Source organism: Vicugna pacos, chromosome 10 (assembly GCF_048564905.1).
Source record: "Vicugna pacos chromosome 10, VicPac4, whole genome shotgun sequence".
Lineage (NCBI taxonomy): Eukaryota > Metazoa > Chordata > Mammalia > Artiodactyla > Camelidae > Vicugna > Vicugna pacos.
Window position 1 is genome coordinate 5,314,441 of NC_132996.1, and position 25,344 is coordinate 5,339,784.

Genomic DNA, 25,344 nt, shown 5'->3' on the forward strand with positions numbered 1-25,344 from the left:
TATCTTTAAAGCATGACTAAAGGAAATTTTCTCAATAAGAAGAAAATGATTTAAAAAAAAGAAAAGGAAAGAAAAGAAAAAAGAAACCTGGAACTTCAGAAAGGAAAAAAAGAACACTGGGATCAGGAAAACATAAAAAAATAAACTGTCCTCCTCATGAGGTTCTTAAATTATACTTGATGACTAAAGCAGACCCTGTGTGACGTGGTGTTCTATGTATGTAGAGGACACGAAATAAATACCTAAGACAAATACATAGAAGTGAAGAGGGTAACGAGACCTAAATAGAAGTAAGGTTCCTATACTTCACTTGAACTGGTAAATGGCAAGGCATAGCAAGTCTCTGGTATGTAGTAAAGGCCCAATAAATAGTGGATGAATGAATGAAACTAAACAGGCTTTAATAAATTCAATAGCATACTCTGTGAGTCAGTTCAAAAGCCTTTACTAATTACTACACACTACTTAACTGTTGTATTGCTAGAATATAAAAATAAACAGTCCCTGCTCTCCAACATAGTACGTGGCCAGGGGAGTATAAAAAGCTTTAGTGTTCTTTCTCCTTCGTTTTTGTCTAGCACTATGTCTCTCTCTTAACATAAGCTAAAAGTAATTATTTACTTCTCACAACCCAATTTCTCAAAACAAGTTTTCTCTTTAGGAATATCAACAGATGTGATTTTGAATGTTTTTATTAGCAAAGAAATCGTTCTAAATGCTTACATTTAAAACATTATCTATTGGGTGAAAAAGGTCAAAAATAATAAAGTATTATTCCATTTTCAAAAAGACCACTTGTAAATATACACAGAAAACGTTTAAAAGGATATACACCAGACTGTTACTAATGGCCATCTCTTCATAGTACAATCATAAAACCTTTTTTTCTTTTCATCTCTATTTCTGAAAATTTGCATTACAAACTCATACTGTGCTATGGCAACAAGAAAAAAAATTAATGACATCTGTAATATGAATTATCTAACTTTCAATAAATTTTAAGCCTAAGAACTAGTGTGCAGAAAAAAGTTAACCCAGCAGATCTGACTGCTATCTGTTAAAAGGTCTTCTTGAAAGATGCCATCAGCCAGCATCTGAGAACTTGGATTTTGGAAGAGTTCCCACCACTCTAACTTTTCAAGTGTCTCACTGCCCCTAAACAGTATGTTTACACTGAACACTTGATTTCCTTCAGGCAGTCTGGAATTTTGGTACATATTATGCAGACGATACCTACATGACCAGTTTCTAATAAAAGCCTGGGTACTGAGTCACTCGTGATCTTTCCCAGTGAGACGACGTTTCACATGTGTTACACTTTGCTGCTGGAGGAATTACGCATGCCCTCGGTGATTCCACTGGGAGAGGACTGGAAAGCTTGCAGCTGGCTTCCCCAGAACGGCACCCCATGGACCTTTCCCTCTGCTGATTTCACTTTGCATCCACTCACTGTAATACGTCACACATAAATCAGCCCTGGGTACAGCCGTACCCGAGTCCCAGGAGTCCTACCGCCAAATCACAGAACCTGGGGGTAGTCTTGAGAACCATGACACAACAAGCGGTCCACTTTCAAACGAAAGAATAAAAGCGTATACTCCTCTTCTGCTTTTTTGTTTTTTAAATATGTCATGTATATGAAGACTAAAAGTATAATTTCAAAAATTGAGCAGTCACATAGTAACAGTTTAAAAACTTCTGTTGGTTTTCCTAATTTCTTATGTGTGGAGATTCAAATAAGCGTGGATAGAGCAAATAAAACTTTCAATTATAAAATCAGGAGATGATTGAAAAGCTTTAGTCTTATGCAAAAGGACTTCACACTTCAGTGAATAAATAAATATAATAGCATACAAATCTGTATACTATACATATATCTCAATTCAATTGATTAAAATCAGCAGCAAAATATGTGAAACATTAAAACATTTAAATCTACAGCTATAAAAAATATTACTTGTTAACAGTGAAGGAAGTCACTGTAGAGCAAAATAAAGCCTTAGGTCCATGACTGTTAAGCTAAGGGTATACTAAAAAAGCAAGAAACAAGAAACACTTCACATGTAAAGTGAATTATAATAACATAAATTATAATAACATAAAAAGTCCATTTACCTTAATGATCTGTTCAAATGCTAAAGCAGATTGCAACATCATTGGTCTCTGACTTTGAATCATTTGTTGATCAATGGAATTGTAAAAATGTGCCACCTACAAAGTAAAATTCCAATTAGTATAATTAATCATAAATATCACACTTAATTTTCAATTGTTCTTCATTTTTAAGAATTTGAATGGAAATAATAACTCTTCTCTCAATTTCAAAATCAAACAAAAAAATTATTTTTCATCTCCAATACAGCATTTATGCGTTATTAACTTACAAAAGTAACAAGTATGTGTTGAGTCCCTATAATTTGCCAAGTCGTATCCTGGGAACTAATTAAACAAAGACTGTAAAACCTAGTCCCTGGAATCAAGACATTCATAGTCTCATAGGGAACACAGAGGAAACCAGTAAATCATGGTTAAGTGCTAAAAAACTGAAGTCTTTACTCTTGCAACTCTTCAAACCTGCTCCTTCCTTTTCCAGCAAACAGTAATTTATTTCTCAGACCAAAACTCTTTGAGCTGTTCTTAACTGTTCTCACATCCTACATCAGTGGAAGTTTACTGACTATACCATCAAATACCAATTGCATTCAACCACTTCACCCACCTCCGTCAATCCCACCCCAATCCAAGCACCCTCTCCTTTGGCAAGACCAGTGCAGCAGCCTCCTGATTTGTCTCCCTGTTTCCAATGAGGCCCTGTTATCTATTCAAAACACACAGTGTAGCCAAAATAGTCCTTTTTAAATTAAAAATATATATATATACAAGAAGAAAAATTTAAGTACAGTCAGTTTACAATGTTGTGTCAATTTCTGGTGTACAACATGCTTCAGTCATAAATGAACATACATAATATTCATTTTCATATTCTTTTTCACCGTAAGTTACAAGATACTGAGTACAGTTCCCTGTGCTATACAGTATGAACATGTTATTTATCTATTTTTTATATATTAGTATCCGCAAATCTCGAACTCCCAATTTATCCCTTCCCACTCTTTCCCCCTTGTAGTTTTTGTGCGGCACTTTTATGGTTTTTGATATGTCATCGGCATATAATGACAATTTTACCTCTTCTCTTCCAATTTGGGTCCCTTTTATTTCTGTCTTCTCTAATTGCTATGGCGAGGACTGCCAATATTATATTGAATAGCAGTGGTTAGAGTGGGCATCCTTGTCTTGTCCCAGATTTTAGTGGGAAGGCTTTCAACTTTCCACCATTGAGTATTATGCTGCCTATAAGATTGTCATAAATAGCTTTTATTATATTGAGATATGTTCCCTCTATACCCACTTTAGTGAGAGTTTTTATAATAAATGGGTGTTGAATTTTATCAAATGCTTTTTCTGCATCTACTGAGATCATGATTTTGTTCTTTCTCTCGTTAATGTGGTGTATCACACTGATTGATCTGCATATGTTGAACCATCCTTGTGTCCCTGGGATAAACCCAACTTGATCACAGTGTATGATCTTTTTTATGTGCTGTTGGATTCTGTTTGCTAATACTTTGTTGAGGATTTGTGCATCTGTGTTCACCAACGATATTGGCCTATAGTTTTTTATGGTAGTGTCTTTATCTGACTTTGATATCAGGGTGATGGTGGCTTCATAGAATGAGTTTCGGAGCATTCCTTCTTCTTCAATCTTTTGGAAAAGTTTGAGAAGGATTCGTATTAGCTCTTCTTTGTATGTTTGATAGAATGCCCCAGTGAAGCCATCTGGTCCTGGACTTTTGTTTGCAGGTAAGTTTTTTATTGCTGATCTTATTTCACTTCTAGTGACTGGCCTGTTCAAATGATCTATTTCTTCTTGATTCAGTTTTGGTGGACCGTATGTTTATAGAAACTTGTCCATTTCTTCTAAGTTGTCCAATTTATTGCCATATAGTTGTTGATAATGTTCTCTTATGATTTTTTGTATTTCTGTGGTGTTGGTTGTAATTTCTCATTTTGTTTACTTGTGTGTTCTCTCTTCTCTTCTTGATAAGCCTGGCCAGAGGTTTGTCAATTTTGTTTACTCTTTCAAAAAACTAGCTCTTGGTTTGATTGATTTAGTCCTTTTTTAAACATAAATCATATCATATATCTGCCTCCTCAAAACTGTAAAATGATTCCCCAATATATTTGAGAGTAAAATGCAAAATCCTAAAATTCTTACCTAAAACCTTCCAATGGTTTCCCAACACACTTAAGAATTAAATCCAAATCTAAAACCCTTACCCTGGCACATTTCACATAAACTGGCCTTTAGCCCCCGACAAAGCTCTCCTTCACTGCACTGTAGCCAAACTGGCCTCCGTGCTGTTTCTCTAACCCAAACAAGTCTTCCCTAAGGAACTTTCCACATTGTCACTCACTTCCTCTGCCTGTAAAGTCTTCCTCCAGACATCTGCATGGTACTTTTGCTCAGTTTACGTCATGTCATTTCATTACCTTTTCATTCAGGCCTACCCTGACCACTCTGTATAAAACAGCAGTCTTTGTCACAGTCCTTTTACCATGTTCTCTTTTTCTTCAAAATACTTGCCTATCACTACCTAACACCGTACTGTCCATACGTTTGCTATTTATCTCCCCAATTAGTGTCGCTCAATAAACATTTGTTGAATTAAAGAATCAAAAAAGAGACACCTACTAGAAGGTATAGTGGTGGACAAAAGACATTGTCAGCTCTGCCAGGGAAAAAGGAGAGGTTCAGGGAAGAAGAGCAAGTAGGTACTATGGAAAGAATCTCTTTTCACTAGTACGCATAAGAATACATATTTTTGGTGGGGGATACCCACTCTATTCTATACCACAACTATAATTCAAGAAAAAGCCAGTTAGGAAAACTAGAAGCAAAAGAACACACACAATTACAGCAGTCTGGCCCTACTGTTACCCATCTAGTACCTACTTCATACTCTCTATGCCAGTTAAATATGTGCTCGGAAGTAAGGCACACACAGCTGAATTCTCCCAGCTGTTCATCTAGGGGTCAATTACTATATGACCATCTGTTCATCTGAGCTTTTATTGTATTAAATACTTAGGATACAGAAGTGAGCGAGCCTCTCTGCTTTTGAATATATAGTCCCTCCAACTGAAATGATTATCTGGTCCTCCTTGTGCTCTTGAGAAAACATGTATACTATTTCAGACTCACATCAAATATCATTCCCCTGCAAAGACTTATCTGACACGACCTTTACCTCTGCCCAGGAAAATAATTGAAAATTTTCACCTCTATTCTTTCATGGGACTTTCTGAACATGTATCTATAATATAGCACTCATAATATATTAAGTATTATATCTGTTTTTTTCATATATCTGTCATCACTATATGAATTGTAATGCAGTAAATATGGGCTTTGGAGTCAGGGAGACATGGAATCAAATCCCAGCTTCATAACTTACTGTGCGGCACTGGGAAAACTGTCACAAATTTGATCCCCAGTTAGATAAGTGAGAAGGGGGGATTAACTGAAATAACATAAATAAGGCATCTACCAGAAGGCCTGATATTGAATGAGAACTCAGTGTTTGGTTTGCTTTCTCCCACTAGACCAATGGTTCTCAACCACGGCTGATCAGAACCTAAGAGGACACTTGGCAACGTCTGGAGACATTTTTGATTGTCAGGACTAGGCTGGTGCTACTGGCCAGGGATGCTGCTAAACATCCTACAAGGCACAGGACATCATCCACAAAAAAAGCCAGTCCAAACGTCTAAAGCTCTGAGGCTGAGAAACCCTGTACCAAAGCATGACAGTACTGTACTCAGTTTTTATCCTCAGGACACTGTGCCTAGCACTGTAAGTGCTCAATGACTCTTTATTGGATGAAATAAATGAGACCAAATACACAAGATACTGTTCCTGCCCTCTAAGATCTATTAATCCAGTGAAAGAAAAGATGAAAAATTCCAACACTATAAAAAAGTGTTCTAAGAGTGATGTGCATACTGCACAGAAAATTAGGAACAATCAAACAAAAGACACAACAAACAAAGTGACTTGCGAGTTGGGAATTAAAGGATAATTCTGAGTGTTCCAATCAAAGGGAACAAGTATCAGTGCATAGATACGTTCAGAGAGGAGCCACGCTGCACACACTGAAGCACAGGGTGGAACATGATGGGAAGGGTCTAGGGAGTGAAGGTCATGACCAGGCAGGTTTGCTAGGGCATGACTGAGAAGGGCCTTGTATACTATGCCAAGGAGATGGACAGTGAGGCAGTAACAGGTGGTTTTAAACAGGTAAACGATTTGATGGCAGCATGTGGAACATGTAGACCGAGGAAATGACCGAAAACAGAGACCAGTCCATCAGCTTGGTAGTTTCAAAGAATCTGCCTCTGGGAGGCAGGGAGAGGACACTTACTTAGTAAGTACTTTAAGACCCATGACAGTAACATGAAAGAAGAAAAAAGAAAGAAGAATATTCTATTTTTACAAGTGCTTTTAGAATGCAAAGCAGTAATACCTCAAATTAATAAATTCCCATATAGGAAACTACAAAGCAAATTTTGTAATGCAGTCATTTACCAAACAATAACTTCACAAGACTTAACAGTGCTATTCCATTAGCCTAACAAAATCAAAAGCAGAAAACAAAGCCCTTAGAAATATTCTAACGAACTCTGAATAGCCATGTTTTCAAAAGTATCATTCCATACCTGTTTCAGAATAATTGCTTGCTTGCAGAATTTCTGTGCAATGTTTGCAACTTGCTGTATTTTGGCAGGAATAACAAAGCCAAGTGCAGAGAGCTGACGAACTTCCCTCAGAAGAATCACCAACCGATCTGAATAATGCACTCTTAATGATCCATCATTAGGGTCCAATTCCATAATTCGACTATTAGCCTCAATACTACAAAACAAAATAAATAACTTTATTTAAATTTCATGTTCTCACTCTTGACTAATGAAAAACGTTAAGTTTTTTACAACTTTACTGTAAATGTAACATTAACTCAAAGTAAAGTTCTCAAGTTATTTTTTCCACATAGTATTTCACAATTCAGATAAACTACAATATCCAAAACATACCATCACATTAGTATTTCAACAAAGCAGTTTTTGAGATTCTTCTGACTGCAATCTTCAACTAAGACTCAAAATTGACATCATACCCATCATAAAGGAAAAAAGGTTTTGATTCATTTTCTAGAAGATACCTTAAGATTTTTTAGTCAGCTTATTTGGTTTTTAATACTTTTATGAAAGGGTCAGTAATAAAGAACATCAAAATAGTAGGAGTAGAGATATTCGTATGTTTCATTCTTCTACGTTTTGCTATGTAAGGACTGCCTTTTCTTTGTGTTTCTTCTAAAAGCCACAATAGTAAATTTTCACATCGGGGCACTCAAGTCAGCATGGACTGTGAAAATGAGGAGCTAAATTAAACGAAGTATTATGTTTTCATGACCCTTCCAGGATCAGGTTTATATAATGCTCTTACTTTCAAATCACTTTCGCAATTAGAAGAAACTGCAAGTCTTAGAAAGTAAGCTACTGAAAAGTGAACAAAATCTGTGAAGCTGACTTAGTAACACATAAAACACAGCGTAATAAAGAGCAGATACTTTAAAATAGCTTAAAATAATGATTTAGCCCAAACTTTCCTATAAAAACTTACAGCCTGTCAGAAACTAACAGTGACGCTTTTTGCCTTTGTTTGAACTGATATTCAAAACGAGTCCCTACACACCAGCACATCCTAAAATATTTTCTGAAACACACCTGACTATGGAACAATAATAGATTTTACTCAAAAAAAAAAAAAAAAAAAAAAGCAAGAGTCAGGGGTTGCATCACCAAATGGGAAACAAGAGGCTGAAGAAGGTTAAACGGGCTTCTTTACTGCAGGTCTCAGTCCTTGTGGCGTGTGAGCTACACACACAGTGGATCTCCACCAGAGCCACAGTGGTAAAAGGGTGAAAATTTCCCAAAATAAATACTTGACTAAAGAACTCTACTTTTTTTTTTTTTTTTTTTTGCAGGAGATGCCTGAAGCATCTCTCATATTTTAGTTTCGGGATAGAAAGGCAAAGAGTTAAATGACATAAAGTTATAATCATTATGCCCCAGCACATTTTGATTCTTTTATTCTTCCTCCAAAACCAAAATGCAAGGTAAAAGGAACACAAAATTATTCACTCAGTTTAAAAGCTAACACTTTTGGCCTAATTATTCAGTGCAGTAGTATAGGGAAAACAAAGAGAACTTTCTATTATGACCAAAGTTACTTTTAAAAAATATCAAGCTTCTAAAAAAATTACAAGTTTCTAAAATACAGACAATAACATGCTGGGGAAAGTTGACCTGAACAAAGGAACACTAGTTTTTCTAAACTATCCATTTCAAATAGGGATTAGAATAATTAGGTTAACCAGTTAAATTACATTCAATATAGCTTAATAACTATTTACCAAAAACTTATTGTGTTGGACACCATGAAGAAATACTCTTCATCTCAAGGAGTTTAAAAATTATGAAATTTTAGTTTACAATGTGTGTGTTTGTGTGTATGTGTGTGTGTGTGATGGTGGGGAGCAGTATATATAAAATATTAACATAAAAATGTAGGAAAATATATGTATACCAGTAACAAGAAACCAAGGGAGAGGGGAAGCCTAATTGCAGAAGGGGAATCTGTAGTTCTGGGGAAGAGATATGAGAAAGAGGGGAAGGCAGTCAAAATTTCCAGCCTTAAAGACTTAACAGTTGATCATCGAAAACTAACCCCAACCCCCCAAAAAAAACACTAAAAGCAGCAGCAAATTTAGAGAAAGGAGAGAGGAGTAGAGATGATTCATTTCATCTTGTCATTGGATTAATAACACAAGAAAAGATCCTTGTGTAGATTTCACTGTTTAGAATACTTATACTTACCACAGACCAGACCTGGGATCAGACAAACCAGACTGAACATCCCTGGACCAATCATCAAATTGTTCCTGTTCATACAGTTTAAACTGGTCTAAGACATCCTCAGCAGTTCGATGGAAAGATCGAAATCCTGACAAGTCAGACAGAAGAGCTTCTGCAATCTTGATGGTATCATCTACCTTAAAAAGCCAAATTACAGGAATATTTCTTATTTAAATTACAACAAAATTAGCATAAAACCAGCCTCCTTCTCTGGTCTGTGATTCAGAAATTATTTTCCCATTCCTCTGCAAACAGTAAAATGGAAGATTTGCCAGTGAATTTAAGAATATCAACCCCTACTTTGTTTCTGAATTATACAACCTCAGAATAACAGAACACCGAGGATGACACATGTAAGGCATAATCTGAAGAGTAAGATAAGGGAAATTCAGGTGAAATTCCAAGGATTCAGCCATACTCCTAAACATGTTAAGCAGTAATTTGAGCCCTTTACTAAATGCTCTGGTTAATAGCTCAAACAATGATTTAGGTTAATTTGAATGCCAATTAAAGGAGAGAAATGCCTTTCCTCCACAACTGTACAAAGAACATTGCAGCATCTTGGAAAGCTGACTGACAAGATTAGGCAGGATATTACAGAAAACAAAACATCAAAAATATAAACTTGAATAGGCAGAACTCTCAAATATGCTAGACTTATAATATTGTTTATCTGCTTACTCTTAATGATACACTACAGCCAATTAATATTTATTATACAAGTCAAGTGCAAAACACTGTACTGCATACTAATTAGTAAGAACAGAAGATTCTTAGGTCAACTTTGGTTTTTTGTTTGTTTTGTTTTGGGGGGAGGTAATTAAGTTTATTTATTTATTATTTTATTTAATGGAAGTACTGGGGATGGAAACCAAGACCTCGTGCATGCTAAGCACTCTCTGTACCACTGAGTGTACCCTCTCCCCTTAACTTTGATATTAAAATCACAGTCCTTTAAGTCTATATGCTGCCACGACTTTGGGCAATACTAGAATATTTCACCCCTTTAACTTGCCTTTCAACCTAGAATGACTTATTTACATAAACATACTTGCAGACAGACTGCGCCTACCAAGATTCTGCAATGACACATTTCAAAGAATTAAAAAATCCTTTGAAAATAATGTTCTTCATATTTTTCACTTTCAAAATTCTACATTTTTACATGAAAATTAGATATGCCAAGACAATTTTTTTAATGTTTTTGCTACAGTTTTAGAGTGCCTTCTACACTAATTTAGCACATTTTAAAATTAGTGTTCTTCAACTTTTATTAAAAGTAATACCTTCAGTTCGAGCTGGCGTACCCAAACTATATTATTGACAACTTCTGAAAGGTTTTTGCCAGAAAGTGGTCCAGATGCATCACCAGGAATTCCACGGCATCGACTCTCAAAATCTAATCGAAAATCTATATAATTTAAATCAAATAAATGATTATACACATTTAGCAAACATTTTCTAAATGCCTCCCAAGTACCAAGCACTATGTCAAATGTTGTAAACAGAAAAATAATGAGTTTGTCCCTTATCCTCAGAGACTTTTTACCATGTATCAAGTCAGAGGAAGAAAATAACCAGTTAATCCAAAAAATCTATCATTTATCACAGAAATAGTAAATTAATCTTCAGCATATAGAGGTCATAAAATGTAATCTCTTAATCCTAAATGGTATACAACAAAGAAGAAAGTAACCTAAAAAATATCTTCTCAAGCAAACACTAATTTCTGATAAACTCTTACCTTTAACTGAGTCCATAAGTCTTGCCAGTAAAGTTTCTCTTTCTAACATCAGTTCCTTGCTTATAGTTGGACGCTTCACCAACTCTTTGTATTTCAGAAATGCTTGAAGAAGCTAATATAAAATAAGTATATGTTCATCTCAGGAGGATCAACTTGGTAAAAACATGAGTATCTCCTAAAATAGCTTAAGGGAAATATTAAAAGTGAAATACTTCATTATTTTACCTGCTGTGGACTATCTTGAATTTCTGAAATATAATTTTTCAGTTTTCCTGCTATTTTTCGTTCTGCAGGTGCAATAATTTTTTCATACTGAGACACTGCAGCTTTCCATAAAGGCTAAACAAATTAACAATATGGTTAGACTTTAAAATTCTGCCTTTAAAAAGAACAGAAACAGGAAACTATATACAGAAACATATATTTATCTCTCCAACCTCAGTATATGGATTATACTGCACAGGATTCAGGCCAGTAAAAGGTTCAAACACTCGAGCCAGGCATGTGATTTTCTCATCACTGGCAGGTGAAAAATACAGAAGTTTCTCATGAATCGTTCTAACAGCCAAGACCTAAAACATAGAATATTAAAACAATAAATTCACTTAAATCAAAAAAGCAGCATAAATAGGTCTAAAATCTAAAGAGATTAGGCAAGAATTTCTTTAACCTAGGTTCTCTGAAATGAATAAAACTGAAACTACAGTCTGATAATTACTACTCATCTACAATCAAAGTGATGCGCGAAGACACACTGTATCATCACACTACTACCATCACTGTGCTCAACTCTAGTGAAGATATAAAATCTAAACATTTTCAAATGATGTTCAAGGTTCATTTAAGGAAAGTTTTAGAGTCTCTCCTCCTTAACATAGTAAAACCTTCTAATCTTCATCATTCCGCAGTAAACTGCACTTCTAACAATGAACCGTATGTTAACTCCATTATGTATAACTTACAAACAGCTGGAAAACATTATGTATTTTGTATTTAATTCTAGCAATCATCAAAAGCTAACCGAAAAGGTTAACTAAAACTGCTGTAATCTTCCATTTGAGCTGTAAATATCAGTACAAACTCATGATTTATTTTTCTCTTGATAAAAACAAAAATGCCAATTTAACAATGCTGTCTACTGAGAAGGCCTAAAAGCATTAATAACTAAATACCATCTAGCACTTCCCCAGCTAGACTGTTGTTATTAAGTACTATTTTCCACTAAGTAGGAGGATCTTTGGAGAAAGGACTAATTCCAGGTATGAAATGGAAAATGTACATTTTGAGGGGCCTCAAAGTCAGTAAGTTACCAAAGAAACACTGGATTCACGTCAAAATGACACAGAGCCAACTTAAAGGGTACTCACTGCCCCAAGATGGGACAACGTGAGCACAGTAATAAAACAGGCTGAAACTCGCAAATAAAAAACTCATAGGTTCATAATGACACTGCTAAAAACATTTCATTGATTGCCTATGGAACTTACTATGACACGAACTCATTGTTCATTGTTCTAAGAAGCGATAGACAGTGGGAGGGCATAGCTCAGTGGTAGAGTGTGTGCCTAGCCTGCACAAGGTCCTGGGTTCAATCCCCAGTACCTCCATTAAAATAAGTAAATAAACAGTAAAATAAAAGCCTAATTACCTGCCCCCCTACAAAAGAAAAAAAGTAAAAAGCGATACATAAAAAGAAAAAAGTAATTGTCTATACTGCCATTTCTGCACGAACTATATTTCAGAGTAAAAACTATGACAGAGCAAGCGTTATTCCGTCATCATTAATAAATGCAGAGAGAACAAAAGAATCAGAAAGTCATCATTTTGCAACTCCTCATGATCAATCATTAAGAAAAAGTTGATGAAGAGCACTACAACAGACAGGCCAGGCTCATCACACATGAACCCAGAGATCACACTTAACTCACGGAAAGGGGGAAAACCAGGCACTACGTGCCTCCCGAAGTCACGTGTAAGAACTGTACAGTGTCGCGTAGGAAGCAGCCTGGTTCATAAAACTAGCTTCTAGTAACTACAAACTTTTCTGAGACAATCAGGAAACTTGAACTTTGATTAGGTATAAAATGATATTAAGAAATTATTATCATTTTGTTGGGCATGATTTTAGTATCATGATTATATTTTAAGGGTGAAAGTATAAGATTTTGTAGATTTGCTTTAAAAATACTTCAGCAAAAAAAACAACAACAAAAAAAAAAATAAGGCGGGGAGACAAAGATGGAGCAGGAATCAAATGATGTCAGTGGCCACTGAAATTGAGTGATAGATACACTGGCATTCATTATACTATTTTATTTCTATGTATTTTTTAAAATTTCTCATAATGAGAAAGGTTAAAAACAATAGCAACAACCCCCGAATAGTTCCGGTTCCCCTAAGCACAAAAGGAAAGCCAGCTTTGCAGCCTCTGCATGTTCTCATTTTGCCTGCCCTTCAAGCTCAACATGTAAGTTCCACACTGAAACTCACAACTTACGTAAATTAGGCAGCTGTTTCAAATATGTCCACTGTGTACTCCCTAAAAAACCATTCCTGCTTACAAACAATTTCAAGACCAAAGAAAGTCTGAGAGCTTCCACACATGGACAACAAAGAGCAACAAAATTGAAGTTCACAACTTCCAAGCTGAACAGCCACACACCAGAGAAAGAAAGGAAGTGGAACCCAGCACTGATTTTGTCCCCGCTGGGCATCTGCTACTGCACCACATGACGGCCACACATCATCGCACTTTAACTTTCCTTCTCTCCCAAAAGTTAAATTTCTATCACATACAAGTAGTGCTTATTAATTATAAAACACATTCGCAAACAAGTGAGGACCTACTTCACACTTACAAACAAATATCCAAATAATCAAATGATACCTCTTCAAGGCGTGTGCCCAGTTTGGCAAGTGTTTCAGGAAAATATTTCTCACTTTTCCACGGATGAGGAACATAGCGCTGCCACACCTGACCTGTTAGGTGATTACAGGCAATTACCCACTGTTCACAAATTGAAATACCAGCTTTCAGATTTTCCTTCACAAGATAGTAAGGGTCTTCCCATAGGTTCAAAGTTCCCAACTTTTTCTGAACAAATCTTCCAAATGAACCACCTAATAAAACATAAAACAAACTTTTTAATGAATGTATCTTTTTACCGAATATTTGCATAATACATGCTTATGGTAAAATACAATACAAATTAGCAAACTAAAGAACTATGAAATGTCACATCCATACTCTTAGACTGGCACTGTCAATAAGAAATTTTTTTAATACATATACATACACATATTTGTATTTTTGCATCTTTCAATATATTATGTATATCTTTCAAGCACAGAAATATATATACATTTTTTAAAGGCTGCAGAACTCACTGTATGGATATAACATTAACCAGTTCTCAACTGCTATTTGTTTCTCTCATTTTACAAGCAATGCTGTAATAAATATCCTTGCACATACACCTTTGTGTATGTGTCTAATATTTCCTCAGGATAATAATGAGAAAGGTATAGTCTTGGTCAAAAAGTATATGTACTTCAAAATAAAAAAGTATATATACTTTTAATATCCATGGATAAGACAATATATATTAAGCTTTTCATTTTGTTACAAAATAAAGTCTAAATACGTGCATGGTGACTAAAAATCTATGTTAATTTAGTTGTATTAATTGTCAAAGAATTTGATAAATGATTTAAATTAAACTATATACAAATATCTACTTAAGTAATTCTATATGATTTGCTCTAAGAGTTACTTTAAGCCACAATTATTACACTAAGGAGCAGTTTAGATAAGGACTTAAAGGGAAAAACAGGAAACAAAATAAGGCAGGCTTCCAAAATTTCAAAAGGTTTTCTTTCTAGTACCTATAATATCTAAAAGATGCAACATCCGTGACTCAGGATAATGGTCATGCTCCGTCTGTCTCCACACGTCATCTACGACATCCCGAGTGGTCTCCACCAAGTCGACTACTTCCAGTAAGGACAGACCATCCAAGTTATAAAACTCCTAAAATTAAGGGGCATTCACCTTTAAACAAAATCATATTTGTACCTTGAGCAATACAGTCAAACTGTATTCAGACTTTTTCAAATGCTACAACTCTAATATCTGCCAGGTTACTTTCTCCTCTTCTGCTACCAGTTGATATATTACTTCTTTATGCAAATACCTTATAAGCTCCTTCACAAACATAAATTTCACAAAAGCTAGAAGAAAAAAATAAGAATTGCATAAAGTCTATAAATTTATTTTTACCCTTGGCCTAAGTTTCTTTAAATGTGGAGACACTTCTTTTATTCACTCACTGGAGGTGGCCTTAACGCCATGTATACCTGACCCATTTCAATTTACCTATCTTTATTCATTCATTTACTCTGTTGCACAATGTTACCCACATATTAGCTATTCTACACTTCATCATTGTTACAAAAAAGTTTAAAGCCATTCCAAACACTTCAAATATTACTGAAATATTATGAATGAATAAAAAATTACTATATATTTATTTCAAAAAGAATAATTTTTGAAAAAATACTTAAAATGATTACTTATTTAACCTCTCTGTAGATACATCAAGGAATAATCAAATAAGTAACCAACTAAGTCTCTATATTTCAGATTCCTCCAAAATGCTAATTTGAATAAAGTGAACATTCTCCACATGGATAAACCTCCATTAGTATTAGGGTTTCGTTTTGCCCACTTTACTTGCAGAGAGGTACTTACGTCTTTGAGAAAAACATTCACTAAAGATTAGAATTTAACTTTTTTAAAAGTTTGGGTTTCAAGTTGCACTAAAGTTAAATATACATCTTAAGTAAACCCTACCACATTTGAAGGATATATTTTGTCTACAACCATCAAGAAGTGATTTTAAAACAGAGGTAAATCTAGGAAAAACTGAATGCTAAAGTACTTCTATCAAAAGCCTGATTCATAACTATATATGAATCACATACCCTTGCAACTGTTTCAAATAACTCTCTAAAATAACTGGCTCTTTCTTTAGTAATCTGTTTACTTCCACGGTGAGCTTGTTCTATCCAGAACTGGAACTCATCACTTGGTGTGAGAATACCTGTATAAGTGAAAAGGGAAAAAAAAAAAAAAAAAGAAGTATCAATTGTTATCATGGTGATCATTTTGAAATGTAAAGAAAGATAAAGTCCCCATGTTGTACACCAGGAACTAACATAGTTTTGTACGTCAATTATACTTCAAAAATCAAACAAACTCAGAAAAAGATCAGATTGCTGGTTATCAAAGGTGGGGATAGGGTGGGGGAAGAATTGGACAAAGGTGGTCAAAAGGTAAAAATCTCCTAGTTACAAGATTAACAGCACTAGGGATGTAATGTACAACATGGTAAATATAATTAACAAATCTTTATGTTATATGTGCAAGTAGTAAAGAGGATAAATCCTAAAATTTCTCACCGTAAGAAAAAAATCTTGTTTGTATCTATATGAGATGACAGATGTTGACTACACTTACTGTGGAAATTATTTCATGATGTATGTAAATAAGTCAAATCTTTATGCTGCACACCTTAAACTTATACAGTGCTGTATGCCAATTATCTCAATAAAACTAGAAGAAGAAAAAAGAAACAAGAAATATCAATTGAAAATGAGAAGCCAGAAAGTTACTGGTTTCACGCACTGACTTTGTACGTTTCTCGTTTCTCGATTCTTGAGGATGTACAGAAACTAAGTTTTTACAATTTCTATGAACAAAAAGTTCTTATTTAAATACACCAGAAACAAAAACAGCATCAAATTTATATTTCACATCGAGTTTCTTTTTCTATACGCTTTTGTAAACCATTCATGTCTAAACTGTCAACCAGCACCTTTTATCGATGACTTTGTTTCTCCAACATAAAGCTTTCCTAAATATAATTCCAATACTATTCATGCTATGGAATATCATCCAAATTGGAAATTCAATCAATGAGTTTTGTAATTTAATTTCAAAATAGAAGCAAATTGGAGACCAAAGTTAATCCCACAGACAGCTAATCCCCGACACCCCATTTTGTTTCATCCAATCTCCTGGTGGCCATGGACGAAGCTCCAAAAGGAGACTGGCCACGATGGTTGGGTAGGAAGACCCCGAGCTCCCCTCCTCCCATGGGCACACCAAGATTACCGCTATTTACAGAGCAGCTGTTGATGAGAAAGACCAAAAGACTAGCAGAAAAGCTCTTCCACAACTGAAAACAGAAAAGAAGGAACCATAACAAGATGGGCAGGAGGCGCAGAGAGGCAGCGTGGTAAAGACACAAACCCCCAGAGGGGGCAGTAGACAAACAGGGCAATAATTACAGTTGGAGAGGTTTTCCCCAAGGAGCAAAGAGCCCCAACCTCACACCAGGCCCCAAGCCCAGGAGTCCTGCGCCAAGGCGATGAGTCCCCGGAAGGCTTAGCTCTGAAAGCCAGCGGAGCTTACTTTTAGAGGAACTAGAGGGCCGTGGGAAATAGAGACCCCACTCACGGGGCACACACAAAATCTCACATGTTCTAGGACTCAGGGCACAATATGAAAGTAATCTGAAAGGAGCCTGGGTCAGACCCACCTGCTGATCTTCCAGAGCCTCCTGGGGAGGCAGGAGGCAGCTGCTGCTCGCCCTGAGGACGTAGACACTGGCAGCAGCTACCTTTGGGAGCACAGTCTACCACATGGAAACTAGCGCTAGTACGCATCAATTTGGAATCCTCTTTCTAGCTTATTAGAGCCTGGACCCTACTCTGACCATCAGTAGCCAAGAGCCTCCACACAGAACAGGTCCTGGCAACCAACCAGACCAGGACCAGCCATGCCAAGCAGACCACCCAGAGTAGTCAGCCCACCACAACAGAAGGACACAGGCAGCCCACACAGGGGACACACCTCGAGCATATAGCTCTGGTGACCAGAGAGGCGTGCACTGCTAGGACACACAGGACATCCCTTACAAAAGGCCATTCTTCAAAGTCAGGAAATAACCAACCTACCAGATACACAGAAATAAAAACAGTTTATCAGCAAAATAAAGCAGAAGAATATGTTCCAAATGAAAGAACAAGATAAAACCCCATAAAAAGAACTAATGAAGTAGAGATAAGCAAACTACACAACAAAAAGCTTAAGAACCAGAGATGAGGAATACAATGACTAAATAACTATACCACAAGGAAATGACAGTAGTTTAGATGATAATGAGGAACAAATCAGTGAGTCGGCAGACAGAAAAGTGGAAGTCACTGACGCTGAAGAGAAAAATGAAAAAGGATAAAAAGATACGAGGATACTTTAAGAGACCTCTAAGACAACATTAAGCCTAATAACGTAAGCATTATAGGGGCTCCAAAGAGAAGAGAGAGAAAGGGGCAGAGAATATGTTTAATGACATAATAGCTGAAAATTTTCCTAATTTGGGAAAGGAAACAGACATGTAGGTCCAGGAAGCACAGAGGATCAATTCAAAAGGGGATCACACCTAGACACACTGTAATTAAGATGGCAAAAGTTAAAGACAGACAGGATATTAAAATCTGCAAAGGAAAAGCAACAAGTTACAAGGGAATAAGGCCATCATTAAGGGCTATCCCATAAAGCTGACCTTGCAGGCCAGAAGGGACTAGCATGATATATTGAAAGTGAGGAAAGGGAAAAAGCTAAAACCCACTCAGATTTGACGGAAAGATCGAGTTTTACATACGAGAAAAAAGTTAAGAGTTCAGCACCATCAAACACCAAAGGGATTTCTCCAAGTGAAAAAGAAAAGGCCATGACTAGAACTGAGAATACTGTGAAAGGAAAACCTCACTGGTAAAGGCAAACACACATTAAAGGTAGTAAAGCAGCCAACTATCAAGCTAGTCATAAAGTTAAAAGACAAAAGTAGGAAAATGGTCAATGTCCTCAATAAGCAGGTAAGAAAAGCACAAAAAGATGTAAAATATGCTGTCAGAAACAGTAAACATGGGGCAAAGGACGAAAAATGCAGCATTAATAAAAAATATTTTTGTTTAAGAGATCAACAACCTAAAATAATCATAAATATATATATGCACACACATGGAGAGATTGTAACACGGAAACATCACAGTAACCACAAACCAAAAATCTCTAACACATATCACACACACACAAAAGAGAAAGGAATTAAAACACTAAAAATAGTCATCAGAGCACAAGGGAAAAGAACATAAGAAAAGAATAAAAAAGAACTACAAAAACAACCCCAAAACAATTAATAAAACGGCAGTAACTACACACCTATCAGTAATTCCTTTAAATTGGCTGAATGGATACAAAAACAAGACCCATATGAATGCTGCCTTCTAGAGACTTGCTTCAGATCTAAAGACACACAGACTGAAAATGAGGCGATGAGAAAAGGTATTCCATGCCAACAGAAAGGAAAAGAAAGCCAGACAGCAATACTTACATCTGACAAAATAGACTTCAAAACAGACTAACAAGAGATAAAGAAGAACATCACATAATGATCATGGGATCAACCCCCTAAAAAGACATAATGATTATAAATATATATGCACCCAAAATAGGAGCACCTAAATAAAGCAAGTATTAATAGGCATAAAGAGAAACTGACAGTAATACAATCACAGTAGGCAACTTTAACACCCCACTTACATCAATGGACAGATTATCCAGACAGAAAGTCAATAAGCAAACAAATGGCCTTAAACACATTAGACAAAATAAACATATATATGACATTCCATCCAAAAGCAGAAGAAAACACATTGACTTCAAGTGCACATGGTTTGTTTCCAGGACAAATCACATGCCAGGCCACAAAATAAGACTCAGTAAATTTAAGAAAACTGAAATAGTATCAAGCATCTTTTCTGACCATAATGCTCTGAGATTAGTAATCAACTAGGAGAAAACACTGCAGAAAACACAAACATGGAGGCTAAATCATGCCACTAACCAACCAATGGATCATAGAAGAAATAAAAAAATACCTGAAGACGAAAGAAAGTGAAAACACATTAATCTAAAATCTATGTAATGCAGCAACACCAGTTCTAAGAGGGAATTTTACAGTGATACAAGCCTACTGCCGGAAACAAGAAAAATCTCAAACATAACCTTACACCTAAAGAAACAAGAAAAAGAACAAGCAAAACCCAAAGTTAGTAGAAGCAAAGAAATTCTGAAGATCACAAAGGCAGAAATAAGTAAAATAGAGACTAAAAAAATAGAAAAAAAATCAACATAACTAAGTGCTGGTTCTTTGAAAAGATAAAGAGCATTGATAAACTGTGCCACTCATCAAGGAAAAGAGAAAGGGCCCAAACTAATAAATTCAGAAATGAAAAAGAAGTTACTTCCACCACCACAGAAAATCAAAGGGTAATAAGAGACTACTATGAACAACTACATGACAATAAAATAGACAACTAAAAGAAGTAGACAAATTCCTAGAAATGTGCAACCTCCCAAGACTGAACCAGGAAGAAACAGAAAATAGGAACAGACCAATTACCAGTAACGAAACTGAATCAGTAAAAAAAAACAACTCCTAAGAAACAAAAGTCCAGGACTAGATGGCTTCACAGGTGAAGACAACCAAACATTTAGAGTTAACACCTATCCCTCCTCAAACGATTCCAAAAAAGGGCAAAAGAAAGTATGGTTCCATACTTATTTTCTGAGGCTAGTATCTCCCTGAAACCAAACCACAGGTAATCACAAAAAAAGAAAATTTCAGGCCAATATCACTGATGACCATAGATGCAAAATTCAACAAAATATTAGAAAACCAAATTCAAAAATACATTAAAACGGTCACTGATATGTGATATCATCAAGTGGGATTTATCCCAGGGATACAAGGATGATTTAATATCCACAAATCAATGTAATATACCACATTATTAAAAATCATATGAGCATCTCAATAGATACAAACTTTTGACAAAAGTCAGTATCTGTTTATGTTGGAAAAGTCTCAACAACAAAGTGGGTATAGAGGGACCATACCTCAACAAAATCAAGCACACATATGGTAAATCCACAGCTAACATAATCCCCAACAATGAAAAGCTGAAAGCACTTCCTCTAAGATCAGGAACAAGACAAGGCTGCCCACTCATCACTTTTATTCAACAATATTGGAAGCCCTAGTCACAGCAATCACGTAAGAAAAAGAAAAGGGATCCAAAGTGAAAAAGTGAAACTGTCACTGTCACTGCAGATGACATGACACTGTACAGAAAATACTCAAGACTCCACAAAGACTACTAGAGCTCAACAATTAGATAAGATTTCAAGATACAAAATTTCTATATAGTAATCTGTTGTATTTCTATACCCTAACAATAGACTATCAGAAAGAAATTAAGAAAACAACCCCACTTATAATCATTTCAAAAAAATAAAACAAAATATATAGGAATAAACCTACCTAAGAGGGTAAGAGATCTGTACTCAGAAAAGTTTAAGACACTGATGAAAGAAATTGAAGATGACAGAAACAAATAGAAAGGTACACCATGTTCATGGATTGGAACAATCAATATTGTTAAAATGATCATACTCTCCAAGGCAATCTACAGACTCAATGCCATCGCTATCAAACTACCAATAGCATTTTCCACAGAACTGGAACAAATGATATTGAAAGTTGTCTGAAAACACAAAAGACCCTTAAAAGCCAAAAGAACCTTGAGAAAGAACAAAGCTGGAAGTAGCATGTGTCGTGATTTCAAACTATACTACAAAGCTACAGTCATCAAAACAGTATGGTACTGACACAAATACAGACACAGATCAATGGAAAGAATAGAGAGTCAAGAAAGGAACTCATACTTATATGGGCAATTAATCTATAACATAGGAGGCAAGAATATACAGTGAGAAAAAAACAGCCTCTTCAATAAATGGTGTTGGAAAAACTGGACAGCTACATGCAAAAGAAACTAGACTTTTCTCTCATATCATACACAAAAAGAAATTCAAAATGGACTGAAGACTTAAATGTTTAAGACCTGAAACCGTAACTTCTAGATGAAAACATAGGCAGTACACTCTCTCAGACCTATCTTCTCAGGCAAGGGAAACAAAAGCAAAAATAAACAAATAGGACTATATAAAACCAAAAAGCTTTTGCACAGCAAAGGAGATTGTCAAAAAAATTAAAAGGTCACCTACTGAATAGGAGAAGACATTTGCAAACAAAACATCTTATAAGGTGTTAATATCTGTAATATACGAAGAACACATAGAACTTCAACTTAATGTCACAAAACAAACAACCCAGTTAAAAAATAGGCAAAAGGTCTTAATAGACATTTTCCCAAAGAAGACATACAATGGCCAACAGACACATGAAAAAAATCACTTAACATCACTAATTATCAGGAAATGCAAATCAGAACCAAAATGAGGTATCACCTCACACCTGTTAGAATGACAATTATCAAAAAGACAACAAATAACAAGTGTTGGTGAGAATGTGGAGAAAGTGAACCCTCACACACTGTTGGTGGGAACATAAACTGGAGCAGCCACAATGGAAAACAGTACGGAGACTCCTCAAAAAATTAAAACTAGAACTACCGTATGATCCAGCAATTCCATTCCTGGGTATTTATCCAAAGAAAACAAATTAAAAAATTAGAAAAGATACATGCACTCCTATGTTCACTGCAGAATTATGTACAAAAGCCAAGATATGGAAGTGACCTTAATGCCCATCAGTAGATGAATGGATAAGGAAGCTGTGTTATATACACACAGTGGACTACTACTCAGACATAAAAAAGAATGAAATCTTGCCAGGTTGTTGTGACAACATGGATGGACCTAGACGGCCGTATGCTAAGTGAAGTAAGTCAGGCAGAGAAAGACAAATACTGTATGATTTTATTTATATGTAGATTCTAAGAAACAAAATAAACGAACAACCATAACACAACAAAAGCAGAGTTACAGAGAACAAACAGGTGGTTACCAGAGGGGAGGGGGAGGAGAGAGGACAGAAACAGATGAAGGCGATTAAGAGGTGCAGCTGCCAAATGCAAAATAAATGAGTCGCAGAAATTAAATGTACACTGTGGGGACTACAGTCAAGAACTATGCTGTATCTTTGGTGACATATTGTGACTAGACTTACCATGGTGATCATTTTGAAATGTATAGAAATACCAAATCACTATGTTGTATAACAGAAACTAATATAGTGTTGTAAATCAATTGTACTTCAAAAACAAACAAAACAAACTCTTTACAGTTACCAGTGGCAGCGGATGGGAGAAGGGGGAATTGAATGAAGGCAGTAAAAAGGTACAAACTTCCAAAAGATAAGTAAGTACTAGGGATATAATGTACACTGTGATAAATATAAATAATACTGCTGTATGTTGTATATGAAAGTTGTTAAGAGAGTAAATCCTAAGTTCTCATCATAAGAAAAAAATTTTTTTCTATTTAATTTTGTATCCTTATGAGATGATGGATGTTCACTAAACTTACTGTGATAATCATCTCTTGATGTATTTAAGCCACATCATTATGCTATACAGCTTAATCTTATATAGCGCTTTGTGTCAAGTATGTCTCAATGAAACTAAAAGAAAAAGTAAGCAAATTAAAATAGTTTTACTTTCAAAATTTGCTTTTAAATTTCCCAATGAAACGGACAATCTCTAGTTGCTTAATCATACACTGGAAATAAATTCACTATTTCTGGTTTTATGGGATTCAAAAACACCTGTTTTACTATTCAAACAAAGCATAAAACTGTACCTAATATTTTAAAGTAATAACGTGTATATGTCATGCATTTCACATTAATTTTTCATATGGAATAATTTATCTATAGCCACAAAGTTATAATTAGCTTCAGATAAAATACATTTTAAAATAAAAGTCACTCGCTTATTATCTTTGAAAATATGCAGTTAGGGCCAATCTTCATGACTTGTGGATTCTGGATTTATGAAGTCACTTGCTAACATTTATCTGTATCCAAAATCTATACTTGTAGTGCCTTCATGGTCATTTGCAGACATGCACAGAGCTGTAAAAATATTAAGTTGCCCAACACATAGATTCCTGGCTAAGGGTGAACAAAGCAACATTGCTTTCTTGTTTCCTATCTCCAACTATAAATAAATGCCTTTTTTGTAGCCTATTAATTGCCATGTTTCTGACACCTCTGTGTTTTTGTTGGTGATACTGCTGTTTAAAATGGCCCCCAAGCATGGTTCTGAAGTGCTATCTAGTGTTTCTAAGCACAATACTGTGATGTGCCTTACAGAGAAAAGACTTGTGCTGGAAAAGCATCATTCAGGCATGAGTTACAGTGAATTGCCCATGAAGTCAATGTTAGTTAATCAACTATATATTAAATAAGGTGTCTAAACCAAAACACACATAAAACAAGGTTATGTATTGAGCAGGTGATGACAATGTCATGACCAGAGGCTCATGATCCTACGAGCAACGGTTCACTATTCACTAATTCAGAGTTCACAGTGACTTCATAGAACCATAACTACTGCAAATCATGAGAATCAACTATATTTTCTGTTTCCATGAACTGCACATCATTAAAGATTACATTTTCCTCTTTTCCAAATCCATATATAAATCTACTCACTCAAAAGCTGCTCAAGCTCAGACAACCCAAAATGTGGAAAGAAATCTTTGAAGAAATATATTAATTTTAATACTGTCCTAAAAAGGCGATTGTTTCAACTTTGATTAAGCTGCAGTTAAATACCTCGTGTGTCATCTTCCTTTAATTTCAACTTTGATAAGCTAGTGTCTGATCTTCGTAGAACTATACCCAATCCAGCTTCTAGTTCACTCAAAAGATTCTGAAGTTTGGGATCAAAGTTTCTGCTCCATTCCTGATCCTAAATAAAAACAGACAAGAGCATATAATGATCAAAATTCTGCCAAACTGGCTTCCTAAAACGTTGTCAAAAGAACTAAGTCCAAATATACCTTAACCCAAAGCCTGACACTACCTTCATTTCATGAGGGAAGGAAAAAAGTCCTTCCAACAGTTAAAACTTTATAAACATCATTTACTAAGGCAATGTAACAGCTGATGTGGACTGCATTTTATATCTTTCTCTAATATCTCTATTTGTCAACAAAGATTACAATAAAAGTTTTAAAAATCAAAAAGAAGTATTTTAATTTTAAAACTAAAATATGAATGATATTAGCAATAAATAAAATAATAACCATGTTTGCGTATGTGGAAACATTTAACTAAATATTTAGGTTAAAAAAACCACCACACAAGCCACTTTAATTTACTCACCTTTAACAACATAGGTGCAAATATTTGCCGTACTGCTTGGTAAAGGGAACTTATAGGTGATTCTAACATAGATGAAACAAGAATGCTATTATGTAGATTCTCATCAGTAATTACTTCAGGCCGCAGCTTGAAAAACACCAGCACTTTGTCTTTTGTGTCCGCAAAATCAATCTAAAGTGACAAACAAATGATTTTTAATGTTATTTTCATAAAGGTTAATATTTGAAAATGTTTCCCTCA

At 35.3% G+C, this 25,344-nt stretch overlaps 1 protein-coding gene across 4 annotated transcripts in view; it reads right to left on the reverse strand.

Moving 5' to 3' along the window:
• The window catches only part of DYNC2H1 (dynein cytoplasmic 2 heavy chain 1), a 265,953-nt gene that overhangs the window by 236,161 nt on the left and 4,448 nt on the right, over positions 1-25,344 (reverse strand). For all 4 annotated transcript variants that reach the window (XM_072968893.1, XM_072968892.1, XM_072968891.1 and 1 more), the window contains exons 2-13: positions 25,105-25,275; positions 24,553-24,688; positions 15,764-15,882; positions 14,666-14,810; positions 13,668-13,900; positions 11,218-11,352; positions 11,006-11,119; positions 10,781-10,892; positions 10,323-10,447; positions 8,998-9,173; positions 6,778-6,973; positions 2,116-2,211 (exon numbers count right to left, since the gene is read on the reverse strand). In XM_072968893.1, the coding sequence (XP_072824994.1) occupies positions 2,116-2,211; positions 6,778-6,973; positions 8,998-9,173; positions 10,323-10,447; positions 10,781-10,892; positions 11,006-11,119; positions 11,218-11,352; positions 13,668-13,900; positions 14,666-14,810; positions 15,764-15,882; positions 24,553-24,688; positions 25,105-25,275 (1,758 nt within the window). The remainder of the gene's footprint in view (positions 1-2,115; positions 2,212-6,777; positions 6,974-8,997; positions 9,174-10,322; positions 10,448-10,780; positions 10,893-11,005; positions 11,120-11,217; positions 11,353-13,667; positions 13,901-14,665; positions 14,811-15,763; positions 15,883-24,552; positions 24,689-25,104; positions 25,276-25,344) is intronic.